We start from the raw sequence: 18,698 nt of genomic DNA, 5'->3' as shown, positions 1-18,698 counted from the left end.
CCTTCAGGTACTCAGCCACAACAGCTGCTGAGCCAGGGGGCCTATAGAGACATCCAATTACCATGTCTTAGCCTGCTTTAACCGTGACATTCACCCAAATTATTTCACATTTCGAATCTCCGTCAATTTCCTTCGATACTATTGCACTTCTTATCGCTATAAACACATCTCCTCCTTCACCGTCCAGCCTGTCTCTGCGGTATACATTCCAATCTGAGTTTAGAATTTCATTACTGTTCACATCTGATTTCAGCCAACTTTCTGTCCCTAGTACTATGTGGGCATTGTGACTGTTTATTAATGAGAGCAGTTCTGTGACCTTTCTATAGATGCTCCTGCAGTTTACTATTACCACATTAATATTGTTATTCCCTGTTGCATTTTCCTTACTCCTACCTTGCCACGTCTCAGGAGGCATCTTGTCAGGCATAGGGAGGGAATTCTCTAACCTAAAAAACCCACATGTGCACTCCACACGTACTTCGCTACCCTTTTAGCTGCTTCCTGTGTGTAGTGCATGCCTGACCTATTCAGGGGGACCCTACATTTCTCCACCCGATAGCGGAGGTCGAGAAATTTGCACCCCAGATCTCCGCAGAATCGTCTGAGCCTCTGGCTTAAGCCTTCCACTCAGCTCCAAACTAGAGGACTGCAACCAGTTCTGGGAATGATACTACAAATAGTTAGCTCAGATTCCACCCTGCGAGTGAGGCTTTCCGCCTTCACCAACTCCACCAAGCGCCTGTATGAACTGCGGATGACCTCTGGACCTAGACGGAAGGAGTCATTGGTGCCGACATGAGCAACAATTTGCAGTCGGGTGCACCCAGTGCTCTCTATCGCTGCCGGCAGGGCCTCCTCCACATCTCAGATGAGACCCCCCCGACAAGCAGACAGAGTGAACACTGGCCTTCTTCCCTGACCTTTCCGCTATTTCCCTAAGGGGCTCCATCACCCGCCTAATGTTGGAGCTCCAAATCACTAATAAACCCCTCCCCCTGTGTGCCTGCTTGGACCTTGCTGAAGGAGCGGCCACATGTCCACTCACAGGCAGAGCGTGCGATGCCACACGGCCAGCCTCCACATTGACCCTCCGCCTCGTGCGCCGCTAATGCTGCTGAAGCCGCCACTCCCGTTGGGGAGAGGGTGGCCCAACCATGCCCGGTACCCGCGAAGATGTCTCGACAGCATGGACAGTGGGTGAAGCATGTAACACCTGGGGTGTACCATGTGATGCATCAGACTCCTCCCCACTGCCGCTACACTCCAAGGCAGCAGCCTGAAGATGGCTGACCGTGGCCATCAACACGTTCAGCTGTTCACAAACAGTGGCCAGCTCCTCCTGCGTCCGTACACAGCAGTCACACATCCTATCCATCCTAAGAAATCAATTTACTGTTGAGAGTTAATCAACTTTTAACTAGACTGCTAATTCACTAAAGGCAGTTGATAGTTGACTAAACTGTGGTTACTAGACACTTCTTATAGAAAACAATGAAAATAGCACTACCTGTCTCTGGACTGTATTCAGAACAAACACTAGCACTACTGGCTGACTAAAGGGACTCTCTCTGACTGTATTCAAAATGAACACGAAATCTACCGAACACTATCACTAGCACTCAACAATTAAAGCTTCCTAGAAGCAAAAACACAAGGAAGAAGAAGTAACAAGTAAGAAAAATACAGTTAATACTGTTAATACTGTACGTAGCTCGCTGCACAGCAGACGTGAAGCAGACGGCAGTTACGATGACGATGCAATCAACAGTTTCTCACAGCAGATTCAGTAGAATCTGAGTAATGAGTTCCTTTATACTGGCCTACGGAACAGGGAGAGGCCAAATGTATCCCTGGTAAAGCCATTCGTTTAGATATCTCCAGTACCAAAAGTCACACAGATTTAGATCAGGTGATCTTGCCGACCATGCATGTGGAAAACCTCTGGAGCTAACATGTTCATGGTAGGTTGCATTAAACAGATCTCTCCCCAGGCATGCAACATGAGGTGTTGCCCCATCTTGCATGAAAACAGTGCTTTCAACACAACTATGCTCTTCCAAAGCAGTAATCACCTGCTGTACAAGGAGGTCTCAATAATCACCAGAAGTCATGGTGCATCTGAGAGGCAGACTGTCTTCAAAGAAAAATTAGCCAAGAATAAAGGTGCTTGTGAATACACACCACACAGTCACATACGCTGAATGCAGTGGCTCTTCATGCACAACACAAAGTTTAACAGTGCCCCTAAATTGACAGTTCAGTGTATTCACTGCGCCCTGGAGTGCAAAATGTGTCTCATTACTCCATACAATATTTCCTGACCACCCACATCATCAACTTTGATCCATGCCAGAAACTGAAGAGCAAATTCAGAACTTTGTGTAGATCATAGGATTTCAGTTGGTGCACCATCTGGATCTTGTACAGGTACCTGTGTAAAATAGACCACAAAACTTTTCATGCTATTGGCCATGGGTTGGACAGTTTTTGTGACACTGCATGAGCACTAGCGCTAATCAGGGCATGTGCTGTGTGGTCAATTACAGCCTTCCTTCTCTAGGTGCCACACCAAGCTTGTTTGTGGATTTTAATTTCATTATCATCTTAATTCATTTAATGATATTGGGCCTCTCCTCAGGCCTTTCAGTCAGTTATACTCTCTCACTGCAACACTTAAATTGCTGCTTTTCACATAAAAAAAATTCACTAGCAGTGCACAGTCTCTCTTCTTGATTTCTCAACGGCCATACTTTCCACTCATGTTAAGGCTTGTCAAATGACAGCATGGATGTCATACCATCAAACAAACTGTGCATAGCAGCAGATTTGCACCTGATGAGCAAAACTGGAACTAATTTTTTTCCAGTGTAAGTTACTCCACATTTATGTATTAACATATCTACCAAGTTTTATTGCCAAATGATAATTAAATCCTGCACTGGACCCCCAAGAGTAGCTGCACTTTAATTATAACCACCCTGTAGATAGTACCATTCTTAACATACTATAACATTCCATGTGTGTCTATATTTATATATATCAGAATTTTAAATGGCACTGTGTAACAACAAAATAGAATTATCATCTCAAGTTTATATAATAAATGACAATACAAAATGAAAACTCAGATGCCAAACTTTTTACAATCTAATTTGTACATTTTTTCAATGCAAAGGCTCACTATCAGGAAGCAAACACTTTTTTTCTGTTCTGTCCCCCTCACTCCTCCTCTCATCATGCTCTACATTGCAAACAGTATCACTAAATAGCTGGATATTGATGTACAGTTGATATGTTTACTCTCTCTAGCAAAATTAATAATTCAACTAAGAAATATGTCTTAAAAATTATTAAAGATAAAACGTTACTGGTTCGTTTGGGCAGTGACTGACACTGTGTGAAGAATAATGTCATATTTATTAATATCTATATGGAAAATGTTCACAAAACTTAAACTACAATTTGATTTACATAGAAAATTTTTTAACCTCCAAGCAGCAGCACAGATAGGCATCAAATAGCTTTTGGAACCAGAGGATCCTTCATAGGATAGCGCAAAAAAGAAGAAATTATTAAATTAAACAAGAATAACCAGGATTTCATTACGAAAATCACCCACAGGTTTATCTCACTGTGTCCAGAGTCCTAGGTAATGTTTATACTGGTTTAGGGCTTGATCTTGTTTCCTCTAACCGTTTCTTCACTTGGAAACCTCTGATTTTCAACCATAGTGTCTCTGATACTTCTTGGCAGCTAAGCATTTTGCCTCTATATATATCCTGTTAACAAAACTGCTTTAATGTGGGAAACAACAATTTCTTAATGAGCCTATACGAGCTTTTTGAATGATTTTTGGCATTTTTTAATTCATTAAAAAATTAAAATTAAATTTCCTAAGAACTAAGCAATGTTGGTGAGTGTTATAAATGTTTGAGTAGTTCTTTTATTGAAAAAATTAATTAGAAATAAATTTTTCCTTTCATGCAGGTTTACGGTATGTTTGCAACTCAACACCAGACTGTGATGTCATCCATGGAGCACTCTACTCATGCTTACGAGCTTTATTTGGATTATCTGTTATTGGAATTCTAATATGTATTTTTTCTTGTATGCTGGTCTATCAGCTTCTCAGGTAAATATAACCTGCACATACACAATTTTCTCATTCCCCCTCCCCCCACCCCTCACACACTCACACAATATCCAATAAATCCTACTGAAAATAATTTGGGCTGCAATGTTACGTAAAAGTAATTGAGTTGTAGGTCTTTACCAAAAAATGAAATTATTGCTTTTGAATTTTTGTAGCAACAAACAAATTATTTAAATACATTAAATTAATTTGGAATTGAAATTAATCACATCATGCTTCAGTTATTTACTAAACTGTGGGAATTTCTTTTAATAATGGTTATAAATGGTGTAAGTTAATTTCTGAAAAATAATTTATTTAGTTTATAGAAGAAATTATGTATTCTACTCTAATGGTTTCATGCATTAATTTCCTATCTTATATGAGACACAGGGCTTTTACAAAGTTTCCTGAGTTGAATAGGTCATTTCTGAATTTTTGGGAGTGGTATAAACCTACTAAGACATTTGGTCTACATCTTGTGCTATGGCCATGCATATCTGACCATCTAAAAAAATCTTAATGTTATTTGCTGAAAATATGACCAGTCACTGCAGGATGCTGGCCTGTCCCAAAGTTGTAATCAATATCACTGAAGATGTATTTTCATTATGTTTGTAACTCTGGGGCTTGTCTTTCAACTTATAAGTACATTTTGATCCTCTCCTGATCAGTTATGGCTAAAATCATTCCAGCAGGCCATCATCATCCATTAATTTTCAGCTGATCCTCTGTTATTTTTATAATGACCTTTTCCCATAGCTTGGACAAGGGATAGGAATTGGGGAGAGCAATACTTCTTTGATTGTTGGAGTGCATTATTTTGGCAATGTAAATACAAATTGTTTGTCCCGATTACAAGTGAAGACAGCAGTATATAAAGTGTAAAACAATAAGGTAGTGGATCAGATAATATCACTGTAGAAACAATCAAAGCACTTGACGAGACTGGTCAGGAGTTGTAGTACAGAATACTCAACAAGGTTTGGAAAGTAAATATAACAATTAGAGACTAAAAGTAATGCATCATCATCCCTCTCTTCAAAAAGGGTTATAGGAAAAAAATGCACTGACAGAGTTGTTTACTTTGATTTCACTTCCTCTAAAGTATATGAGTCAATTCATGTGGCCAGGTTAAGAAAATCTACTGAATCTGCACTGAAGGTGGAATAACACAACGTTAGTCCTAGTTGGTAAATTGTTGAACATGTTTTTCTGAAAACAGTGTATCATGAGAAGAACTGGGAGACAAATAAATTACTTGTAACTATCTTTCTGAACATTGTGAAAGTATCATGTAAGCACATATTGGAATAATTTGAAGAGGGAAACAATTTTACTATGATAATAGTTAAAGAACAGAAGATCAGATACATCTGAAACACAGTCTCAGGTCTAACTTATAAGTTGTTTACCATCACTCCATAATGGATGAAGTATTAAAAGCTATAAAAAAAAAAAAAAAAAAAAGCAACAACACACACCTCCAATACCTAATCCCTTTAGCTATCTTCACACAATACATTATAGCAGATATTATTCACATGATTTCCAATAACATTTGTGAGTGCTCAAATATCATCACTTGGTGGATGTTCATCAGTGTGAGCTGCAACACCAGCTAAATTGTCAGTTATACCCAGAATTCCAACTACTCAGATTGGACTTCTGTAAATCAATACATATGAAGCTGCATTACTTTTAATAATGATTGCTGAAGATGCACAGAGAAAATTCCAAAGGACATTGTGTATACATCAACAGATTCAAGACTGCTTAACATATTGAAAATGAGAGCTTTAAAAACACTCCATCTCCTTCTAGAAAAAACTGCTTTCACGAGAGATCTGAACATCTATGAGAAGTTAAAATTATATAGCCACTGGAAAATAGAACTCAACTCGCTGTATTTGAAGACAGTATACTACCAAGATGTTTTTTGTGCACATCCCTTTGAATTACTCAAAGTTTGTGCTTCTCACTTGTTTCACTCCAAACTTCCCAAGTTTAACTCAAACAAAATTTTAACTTCTACAGTCACGATACATGCACCAACTGAGGGAGTAGAACACTGTGGGAGGTCATATTTCCATCCATATTTTTGAATGTAGTGATTCTGTAACACTTTCAACCACTGATGTGTAAATTTTTTAATGCTGTATTATAAAATGTCATACTAAAAATGTGTTCAATAAGTCTTTATGTGACTGTGTTTTGAAATTCTTTGTTGTCATACAACACAAGTTCTGATAGAAAAACCATCAAATAAACCCTTTATATTCAGACTGATGTATTCCAATGAGGTATCTGCTCAGTTCAGCTCCTTATGTAGAAAACGATCTTTTATTGCATTGGTTCGTGATTCACACAATATTTACAAAATCTGGCATGTCCAGTACTGCTGTTGATGCTTGGGAATACTCTTCATTGTGAAATATTGAGTTATCAAGTCACAAAACTAATCATGATGTGGTCTTTACTTCACATGTGCTGACAGAATACACTTTATCTGTGATATAGTGGTATAGGGTGTGACAGGAGCTGAAGAGCTAGCTAAATTAAATCTATGACATGAAGAACTTATTGGGATGGGTCTCAAAATCAGAAAAACCAATACAATGGGTTTAGAGCTTAGCCAAAATTTACCAACAGTCTGTTCTGAAATTGAGAATGAACAGAGAGAGAGAAAGAGACAGAGAGAGAGAGAAGAGGGAGAAATTTCAGAACTTAGGTAGCATTATAGTTTTAGATATACCATACACTAAAAGAATGGAAACAAAGTACAAATTTTTCCATATTCCCCCATCTAGCATGTTACATATTGCAGTATTGCTTATGCAGAGCATATTTTCTACCTACAGTGATGTTTGGATATAATCAAAAATTAGTAGGCCACCAAAGAGTAATCTCAAGGCAACAATAGCACTTCCACTTTCTCATATACAAAGGACAAACAATGATAATATAAACTTTGAAGATATCCAATAACAACTAGGACCATAAAAAGACTACTGTAAATCCTTGAAGTAGAATGACTGTAGTGGTATGTTCATATGACAATAATGGTTCTATGTACATCTCCTTGAGTATGCTTTTATCAAAATGCATCTGAAAAGACAAAAAGAGAAAGACATTATGGTGATTACAGGGAGAATCAGATCTTCAAGGCCCTCAAAATTATATATATAAATTGGCATCAGTGTATGAACAAGAACATAAATTGTGTATTAACAAAGCATAATACAACATATACTCACATTAATGTGACCACTGTCTATGTTCAACATCATCATGCAATAACTACTCACAGATGGCAGGTGGTAGCACTAACTGTGGAGGGTATAAAATGTGTGCCAGAGGAATGTGAAAAACAGTGCAGTCATTGTCATAATGTGGAAACGTAGCAATTTACCTGATGTCAAAAAGGGCATTATCATTGGCTTTTGGATGAAGGGTGGAAAAATTTCCAAAATGGCTAAGTTTGTACACTGTTCGCATGCAGCCATGGTTAAAATATACCATGCATGGCAAACTAGTGCTATCAAAAACTGGTAATGAGGCAACTGTGATGTACCATGGGGCATAGATGACAAGGGTGAACAAAGCAACTGACTACCCAGATGAACCAAGGGGCTACCAATTGTGTCTGCTGAACAACCATTCAGCTAATGTGAATGGGACTAGCAGCAGGCACCTGATTCACACACCCATGCTGACTGCTGTCCATCAGTGACAAAGGCTGGAATTTGCATGCCAGTACTGTAATTGGACATCCACTGAGTGGCAACAGGTGGCCTTTTCAGATGAATCATGTTTTATGCTCCATTGGACATATGGTTGTTGGTGTCTACAGTGTGAAATGTCTGAAGCCAATACTCTCCAACTAGGAAGGAACATTATAGCCTGGTAATTATTTTCACGGCATTGCCTCAGTGATGGCATCATCCTGAAAGGCACAGTGGATCAACACGAGTATGCATCTACCCTTGGAGACCGTGTCCTCCCCTACATGCAGTTTGTTTTTCCTCAGCACACTCGCATCTATGAACAGGACATTGTAACATTTCACACAGCTCACAGTGTACATGTGTGGTTTGAAGAACACCAGGATGAGTTTACTAAACTCCCCTGGGCACAACACCAAACTCCCCAGATTTAAACCCAACTGAGAATCTGTGGGACCACCTTGACTGGGCTGTTTGCACCATGGATTCTCAGCTGAGAAACCAAGCACAGGTGGTCATGGTACTGGAGTGGCATGGCTCCACATCCCTGTTTGTGCCTTTGAGAGTCTCAGTGACTCTTTTTGTGTATGTTTGCAGTGGTCTGCATTGCAAAAGGTTGTTATTCAGGCTTTTGACAGATGGTCACAATAACGTGACTGGACAATGTTGAAGAGACTCACATAGAATCACACCCAGCTTGCTGGTCAGGAGAAGTAATTATGATTACAATGAAAATATGATGGTAAAAATTGCATAGTAATACAACTCAAGTGTCAACTTAATCTAGAAAATAGTTTTACTCATACAACAATTTAAAATGTCCATGCATTGTGTGTTTCATTAAAGTGAATAACCTGAAAAATATGTCATAATTAAATACTTTGTTTTGAATTCTAGCAACAACAGAAACTTTTCTAAATTAGGGACAGTGTATAAATAGACTGCACACAAAAGGTATTTATAATGAAAAGGTTTTGTGCAGTAAATGTGTCACATTTGCAGAATACAGACCAAAAGCAAATATGAAAATGAATTTTTCAGTGATATTATGCCCTGACTTGTTACTGTAGATGAAAGCTTGATCTACCATATTAAGTGAGAAACAAAACAGTAAGCAAATCAGTGGCATAATGATGTTGCCTTGCACCAAAATAGGTGAAGTAAATTTCTCTGGTGCAAAGGGTTGGCCATGATTACCTTTCAAAGAGTAAAACAATGACTGGCTAATACTTAAAACATCTTCTGGACCAATTGCATTACAAAATATATGTGAAGAAGTCTGAAATGTTCCAGAAAAAATCATGACATTGCAAATGACCTGAAAGTTGTTGGCAATGGGGAAATGATAGAGATCTGAGTATGAAGTGGTTGGAACATCCACCATGTTGACAACATTTGGCATCTTCTGATGTCTACCAACTATGATTGTGCCATGAGATGTCCATTGTTAGAGGTATCAGGGATAAAACAAGAGAAAAACAAAATGCCTCACATGCAAGTGCAACATTAGTAGCAAACTCCAAGTGACAAACATCAGCCCTCTCATTGCTAGTGTGGTAGGTGGGCCAATTCTGGTAGTTCATGATGTAATGTTGGAGGTAGCTGACTTGCTTAAAAACTGGTGTAACATCTTCTGGTGTGCTTATAGTACTCACAGACCTAAAAAGAAATTGGCATGGGAAAATATTTTGAGTGACAGGAAGAAGTTAGAGTAGACATAAATGGGTTTATTGAGAACTTAAAAAATCACACTTCAGGGATGTAATCAGCACATTGTGGAAATCTTGAACAAGGGGACAAAACAATAAGTGCATGATTTTTGATTTTAAAAAATCTCTCACTGGCAGGCCAATAACCTTTTACCTTGCCCTCATACAAATAAGAAAGTGAATGCCCACTGACCTGCTAAGCAAGCTACTGCAGTCAGCAGCCATACTTGCTCATATATAATATGCCAAATAGTTTGAGTTTACTGTCAATGAGGAGAGTAGTCATTGCAGAAAAGAAGAGCTCCTAGACATGGTAGGGGACAACGAGGTGGTAGAAGAATATTAACTTGCAAGTGAGGTAACTATAAATGGAGCACTTGTTCATTTGAAGAAGGTTGTATGAGGGTCTAAGTCATTGATTTATAAAAGGACCATATTTCAAATTAAGCCATGTCTAAAAAAACTATGAAGAAACTGAATCAGGGTGTGATACAAGGATTTAATCCCTTCCCAACATAAGTCTATGGGCTTAAAAATTATGCCATGTTGCTTGATTGTTGCTTAGTTATAGTTTAATGTCTCAGTCATTACTAGAGACAGCTGGAGAAGGACATGGGGAGGACTCTGCTGTAGTCTTTACACTTTACAGAAAACGATTCTGGCATTTACAAGAAGTAGTTCAGGAAAACATAAATCTGAATAGATAGACAATGATCTGAAGCTTACTCCTTCTAAATTTGAGTCCAGTTTGGGTTGAATACACTTGAATAATGCTCCTGATAACTTCATACATTTCTATGCTAACAAAAAACATTATATTCAGAAACAAAAATTCAAATACAGAAGTAATAATTCTGAATGGATGTGTAGTAACTGCATAATATGTGTCATTCCATTCAGAATTATTACTTCTGTATTTGAATTTTTGTTTCTGAATATAATGTTTTTTGTTAGCATAGAAATGTATGAAGTTATCAACTCCATAAACTTACTCATAACCATTGAAACATCAATTCAATTGACAAATTCTATTATGGATAATGTTATATTTCATTTCCATAGAGAACAACATTCAAGTAATATAGCACAGTATATAGCCACTTGAATTGTAGTCGAGAAATCCCTATCTCAACATACTGATTTATTTTTGTCACTTAATGGAGGGAATATTTTGAAGAGTTGCTCAATGTAGGTGAAAATGCAATCAGTAATGTTTTAGATTTCGAGGTAGAATGGGATAGGAATGATGATGGAAATAGGATCACATTTGAGGAAGTGGAAAAAATGGTCAATAGATTGCAGTGCAATAAAGCAGCTGGGGTGGATGAAATTAAGTCGGAACTCATCAAATACAGTGGAATGTCAGGTCTTAAATGGCTACACAGGATAATTGAAATGGCCTGGGAGTCGGGACAGGTTCCATCAGACTGGACAAAAGCAGTAATCACACCAATCTTTAAACATGGAAACAGAAAAGATTGTAACAACTACAGAGGAATCTCTTTAATCAGAGTTGTGGGTAAAATCTTCTCAGGTATTGTTGAAAGGAAAGTGCGAGTATTAGTTGAGGACCAATTGGATGAAAATCAGTGTGGGTTTAGGCCTCTTAGAGGTTGTCAGGACCAGATCTTTAGCTTACGGCAAATAATGGAGAAGTGTTATGAGTGGAACAGGGAATTGTATCTATGCTTTATAGATCTAGAAAAGGCATATGACCGGGTTCCTAGGAGGAAGCTATTGTCTGTTCTACAAGATTATGGAATAGGAGGCAAACTTTTGCAAGCAATTAAAGGTCTTTACATGGGTAGTCAGGCAGCAGTTAGAGTTGATGGTAAATTGAGTTCATGGTTCAGAGTAGTTTCAGGGGTAAGACAAGGCTGCAACCTGTCTCCACTGTTGTTCATATTATTTATGGATCATATGTTGAAAACAATAGACTGGCTGGGTGAGATTAAGATATGTGAACACAAAATAAGCAGTCTTGCATATGCGGATGACTTAGTTGTGATGGCAGATTCAATTGAAAGTTTGCAAAGTAATATTTCAGAGCTAGATCAGAAATGTAAGGACTATGGTATGAAGATTAGCATCTCCAAAACGAAAGTAATGTCAGTGGGAAAGAAATATAAACGGATTGAGTGCCAAATAGGAGAAACAAAGTTAGAACAGGTGGACGGTTTCAAGTACTTAGGATGCATATTCTCACAGGATGGCAACATAGTGAAAGAACTGGAAGCGAGGTGTAGCAAAGCTAATGCAGTGAGCGCTCATCTACGATCTACTCTCTTCTGCAAGAAGGAAGTCAGTACCAAGACTAAGTTATCTGTGCACCGTTCAATCTTTCGACCAACTTTGTTGTATGGGAGCAAAAGTTGGGTGGATTCAGGTTACCTTATCAACAAGGTTGAGGTTACAGATATGAAAGTAGCTAGGATGATTGCAGATACTAGTAGATGGGAACAATGGCAGGAGGGTGTCCACAATGAGGAAATCAAAGAAAAACTGGGAATGAACTCTATAGATGTAGCAGTCAGGGCGAACAGGCTTAGATGGTGGGGTCATGTTACACGCATGGGAGAAGCAAGGTTACCCAAGAGACTCATGGATTCAGCAGTAGAGGGTAGGAGGAGTCAGGGCAGACTGAGGAGAAGGTACCTGGATTCGGTTAAGAATGATTTTGAAGTAATAGGTTTAACATCAGAAGAGGCACCAATGTTAGCACTGAATAGGGGATCATGGAGGAACTGTATAAGGGGGGGCTATGCTCCAGACTGAACACTGAAAGGCATAATCAGTCTTAAATGATGATGATGATGACTTAAAATGAAGGCAGAGGTGCTTTCTTTGACAAACACTTGGCTAAGACCCTCTCACATCCCTGTAAAAATGAACTGGTGTTCCATCTCTAATACCTTGCTGACAATGAGACATTGAACCATAGAGTACACAAACTTTCCTATTTGTTGGCTGTAGAGAAGTTAAATGACTCCCAGGAATGAAATTATTCTTATTTACTGAAGCAATATCATGAGAGTGAATATGACCTTTCTCATGTTGTAGTACTTTCAGTAGCAATTTATAGTATGTAAATGCTTTCCTCAAAATATCATTAAATCATTCTGATTTCATGTGCGACATGAGCACATAAATACACTACTGGCCATTAAAATTGTTACACCAAGAAGAAATGCAGATGATAAGTGGGTATTCATTGGACAAATATATTATACTAGAACTGACATGTGATTACATTATCACGCAATTTGGGTGCATAGATCCTGAGAAATCAGTGCCCAGGACAACCACCTCTGGCCGTAATAATGGCCTTGATATGCCTGGGCATTGAGTCAAACAGAGCTTGGATGGCGTGTACAGGTACAGCTGCCCATGCAGCTTCAACACAATACCACACTTCATCGAGAGTAGTGGCTGGCGTATTGTGACAAGCCAGTTGCTCGGCCACCATTGACCAGACATTTTCAATTGGTGAGAGATCTGGAGAATGTACTGGCCAGGGCAGCACTTGAACATTTTCTGTATCCAGAAAGGCCTGTACAGGATCTGGAACATGCGGTTGTGCATTATCCTGCTGAAATGTAAGGTTTCACAGGGATCAAATGAAGGGTAGAGCCACGGGTCGTAACACGTCTGAAATGTAATGTCCACTGTTCAAAGTGCCGGCAGTTCGAACAAGAGGTGACCGAGATGTGTAACCAATGGCACCCATACAATCATGCCCGGTGATATGCCAGTATGGCGATGATGGATACACACTTCCAATGTGCGTTCACCACCATGTCGCCAAACACGGATGTGACCATCATGATGCTGTAAACAGAACCTGTATTCATTCGAAAAAATGAAGTTTTGCCATTCGTGCACACAGGTTCGTCATTGAGTACACCATCGCAGGTGCTCCTGTCTGTGATGCAGCATCAAGGGTAACCACAGCCATGGTCTCCGAGCTGATAGTCCATGCTGCTGCAAAACGACGTCGAACTGTTCATGCAGATGGTTGTTGTCTTGCAAACGTCCCCATCTGTTGACTCAGGGATCGAGACGTGGCTGCACAATCTGTTTCAGCCACACGGATAAGATGCCTGTCATCTTGACTGCTAGTGACACGAGGCCATTGGGATCCAGCAAGGCATTCCGTATTACCTTCCTGAACCCACCGATTCCATATTCTGCTAACAGTCATTGGATATCAATCAACGCGAGCAGCAATGTCGCGATACGATAAACTGCAATCGTGATAGGCTACAATCCAACCTTTATCAAAGCTTACATGCGGCATCACAACAACGTTTCACCAGGCAACGCTGGTCAACTGCTCTTTATGTATGAGAAATCAGTTGGAAACTTTCCTCATGTCAGCAACCTTGTGTGAATACTCTGAAAAGCTGATCATTTGCATATCACAGCACCTTCTTCCTGTCAGTTAAATTTCGCGTCTGTAGCACGTCATCTTCGTGGTGTGGCAATTTTAATGGCTAGTAGTGTAGATCATCTGTATCATTAGTAGTAGTTGCCAGAAAAGATGCTCTTTATATTACATTGCATATTATATTATGGAGCAGCATCTATTGGAAGAAATAGTGTTTTCCCTTAGAAGTATTGCATAAAATTCATTTATGTGAGTTCTTAGTTGTCTAGATGCAACAGATGTGCACATTTGCAGTTCTATTGAACAGACAGTGTAGTTTTTCTGCTCACTATATGCTTAATAGCCAGTTAACACTCTTTTCCACTTGTAGAAATGCCAAATTTTCAAGTTCGTATTATGTCTTAAAGTCAGGTGATTCCAGTTCTTCTATGTGTTGAATATGGAAGGACAACTTTTGTAAATAATCTGAAGAGACTGCTAACCAACTCCATATGAAACACCTGTTCATCATGAGAAATTTCACATGTACTATTTTCCCCACATGGAGGCTCTGAACAATCCTACACAGACGTTTTGAATCTTCACATTCTTGAACACCCCTCACTATACTAAATGATAGAAGCAACATGTTACATTTGCACATTTGGATTTACGATTGTATAACTTCAATTTAATGGAGTGTTGAGCTCCAATTTAAAATGTCAAATGCAGAAAATTAACCTAAATATTCACAGTAACAGTAATGAACATTACTAACAGCCAAGTATTGCACACCAAAATCTAGGCACACTTGCTACTAGATGCAACAGTTAGAAAACATGTCTAAATAATAACTGGGATTCCCAGAGTGCTACTTGCATGTAAAAAAAAACCTATCATGGCAATTTTTTCATTATTAATGCAATGTCCAACATATTTCTATACATTTTTGTGAGAAGTGCAGCTTGGTTGTAGTGAGATTTTATATTTTATTGATTTTTTTTTTTTGTTTCTCTTGAACAGTTTCTTTTGGATTTCCCATTACAGTGATAAAATTTACTGAAAATGTTTCTTTAAAATTATGACTTCATGACTGTAAATGTTGAAATTAAGTAAATACAATCTAAGATTAAGTGTGCACAGGATCAGCTAAGATTTAAATCCAGATCTGCAGCTCTTTCAGCCAGTCTCTGTCACCTGAATAAATACAAAACAATCCAAGCCTTTGGAAGATGTTTTCATCAGCATGGCTAAGAAAGCAAAGTATCTGAGAACCACAACACAGTTAACCAATGTTAATAAGATCACTGTACAAAATATTAGTCAACTTCCCTACTCCTCTCCTCCTGCCCCACCCTCCATGTCAAGAGAGTGACACTTTGGAGCACTGCAGAATTGGTACCAGGTCATCAAGTGACCCTCCACTACTGGCATAAGCTATATCAATGAAGTGGTGTATATGTGCCAGTTGGTTGAATGGAATCGGTGCAATTCCATGGATCACCATGGTGACATAACAGAAAGGAGCTAACATGATGATTCCCACACCATGAATGATGCTGCCAGATCTGTTAGTGTATTAATTTGGACTGTACAATGTGTCAACAAGGAATGATATACCATTCAGGGCCATGTAATATGGTATAAATCAATGATCATAAACAGATCCTAACTGACAAATGTCACACCTCAGCAATGACAACCAGTTTCAAACTCTACTGACATTTTGCTGCTGTCATTGACTTCAGAGCCATCTCAACCAGTTTCCAAGGGAACCTTATGAAGGGAACTACATGTAATATGACATTTAGAGTTGGGTACCTGGCAAAAGACCGCCACTCAAAGCATTTCATAAAGCTGCCTATCTTCAGTGTGCCAAACAACACACAAATTGGATAGTAGCTGACTGGAAGCAGATGTTTTTGAATGATGCAAGGTGACAAGTGAACTGATAGTCCAATAAATGCATTTAACCTGCAGTGTGAGGAGAGTGTGTACTATGATCAAAATAACAAAGTAATTGACTGTTCAGCATGGGAAGAGATGATGTTGTCAGTTCACCTAAGCCTATGCATGAAATATGGCAGTGACAGCAAGAGCTGGGCAATTCCATACTGAATACATTCACATGCTGCTCATTAATGTGCATTACTGGGTTTATTTAAAAGAAAGCAATGGAGACAATGAAAATTAACCATGATTATTACATTACTGGTTGCAAGTATCATCCACAGCTGGCTGTAGCAACTAGAAACTGATGAGACAGCAGAGAAATACAACAACAGTGAACAGAAGGCATGACTGAGCTCATTTTTTGACTGATTGTTGCTGTCCTGTAATCAAACAGCTGTCAGACACCTTTTTTTATTCTGATCCAGATGTAGTTCAGGTCAGAGGTAGTTCCATGGTTTTTTGAAGATGTTTTTCACAATGTGACTTTAGCCCATTTATTCAAGTTACTGTGAACATTCTTGGTGACCAAGGATAGCCTTTTCTTCTACATCTTCATGATGAGTATGCTGTGGATACTTCAATTCTCCAAGATGACAACAGCCATTTTCACAGAGCAGCATGTATAAATTCTGGTTTGATAAACACTCAGGCACCTTACTGAATTTCAACTGAGATATAAATTACCCAATGTTAATCCCATAGAAAATGTCTGGGACCATTTGAAACAGCAGGTGAAATCTAGCAGTCAACATCCCCACAATTTTGTAGCTCTACAGGTTCTAATCACAAATGAGTGGTTTGAGTTGGATGTGACATACCTAAAGAAATTTGTGGACTCTCTTCCTCACTTTTTGAGGCCATTAGCAAGATCAGAGACTATGTTACCCAGTATTAGTATAACACCTTCTGAGAGTGACTAGTTTTTGTCCAATGTGCATACCTTCAAATACTAAAATGACTGCTTGAGCCAATACAGCAAAAAAATTGTCCACATTATAGTGATCCAAGGTTCCTCCAAAATGACAATGTTCTTGATCCTATGTCATGAAGTATTAGGCAGTTCATGGCCGAAATGAAATACCCAAGATAATGAAATACCCAAGATTTTGCACCCACCTTACTCAGCAGGTCCAAACTCCTGTGTGACCTTTTCCTCTTCTGTAGAATGAAAAAGGCCTATAAGGCAAAAGTCCTCAGAACTTAGAAGATGTGAAATCAGAATACACATGAAAAAGAATTTTTGAAAACAAGCATTGAAATAGAACTTCATCATTGATGGGATGTTAAACTCTAATCTTCCTTTCTTTTTCTTTGTAGCATGGCTTCATTTATACCTCATTTAGGATGAAAGATAGGAAGTATAGGGCTTAACATCCCATTAACAATGATATGGTACCAATGACCAAGCAGTTTGGTCCCTCCCCCTGCCTTTAAACTGACCAACCAACCAACAACAAAATCATCAGAGACAATAATACTGAGTCCATGCGGCTCAAAGGTTTGGTGTGAGTCTTTCAATTGGATGCCTCTTCAGAAACTTACATGTCCCTAACCTACCCTAGTAATCATACCAGGGAAAGCTGAAGTACAGTTTAATGTGGAATCCAAACCACCTGTCAGTCCTGGTGAATCTTCACATTATTGAGAGGTGAAGGATAGTTAAAGGCAGATGGAAATACTTTGTGGTCTGGCTGAGATTTGATCCTGCAACCTTTCAGTTTCCAGATATGTGCTTCACCATTAAACCATCAGGCATGACTATTATTAAAAATGGGCCATACTAGGAGAACATTGAATTGCAGATGGATGGAAACCACTCACTCCATTGTGGCCACCCATTGTCAAGAAATGAAGTTAACCACATTAAAAAAAAAATACTTATTTTCTGGTTGTCATGGTGATTAGAAATAAACCACAAACATATGCCATCAAACCACCAACACATTTTTTTTTTTAATTCATTCAAAATTTCATGTATCTCAGTTACTGTCATAAAAGCACAAAATATCAACATCCATCTCATAAAGTGGAAAATATGATTATTTGGAAAAGTCATCAGTCAACACATCCCAGTTTCAATACCATAGAGCTAATTCAAATCTTTTTTTCTGTGTGTATGGACATTGAAGCGGTGAATGAGAATTTGTACCAAGGCCAGGATTCAAACCTGGGTCTCTACTCACTTGGCAGATGCACAACCACTATGCCACACTGGTGCAGTGGCTTTGCACAACAGCATGGACAACCTAGCACACCTCCCTCCTCAATCCAAATTCCCATTCACACCTCAGCCCACTTGGTATTCCCCCCAAAACTTGAACAACATTGCAGAGTCTCTCCCGCTGTATTGGAATAATACCTCAGCATCAAATAAAATGGAGAATCCTGTCTGAAATCCAATCATAGGTGCTTTAATCAAATAAAACTGTTTTTCATTCATTGCTTCAGTCTGAAAATGTGCATCATAGATATTTGAGACTTGAAAAAAGTTGCCGGAACCATATGGCTTCATTGGATCAAATTTTTTCTGTTCATGCACCATTTTTAGCATGGTTAAAGTCCATCTGTCTCCTTCAGTAATCTATATACAGCAGAATTCAACAAAACAGTGTGGTATACATGACTCTTGTTGCCTCCTGGTTCATTTGAATGGTGAGTTGTCCCTCTGTAGTATGGTGGTAGGTCATAATGTATTAGTGTAGGCAACATAAACTGTGGACATGGTGCCCTGCAGTTTTCTCAAAAGCTATTCATGATGGTGCTGCTAGCCCTCTAACAAAATATTTTCATCACAGATCTATGCAAGCAGT

The 18,698-nt window shown here is 38.8% G+C and overlaps 1 protein-coding gene across 1 annotated transcript in view; it reads left to right on the top strand.

Moving 5' to 3' along the window:
* The window catches only part of LOC126184386 (uncharacterized), an 87,495-nt gene that overhangs the window by 50,963 nt on the left and 17,834 nt on the right, over nucleotides 1-18,698 (top strand). Inside the window, 1 exon segment of the mRNA XM_049926770.1 lies at nucleotides 3,991-4,135. Coding sequence (XP_049782727.1) covers nucleotides 3,991-4,135 — 145 coding nt within the window.

The sequence above is a fragment of the Schistocerca cancellata genome, chromosome 4 (assembly GCF_023864275.1).
Source record: "Schistocerca cancellata isolate TAMUIC-IGC-003103 chromosome 4, iqSchCanc2.1, whole genome shotgun sequence".
Classification (NCBI taxonomy): domain Eukaryota; kingdom Metazoa; phylum Arthropoda; class Insecta; order Orthoptera; family Acrididae; genus Schistocerca; species Schistocerca cancellata.
This window is presented reverse-complemented; position numbering and strand designations above follow the sequence as displayed.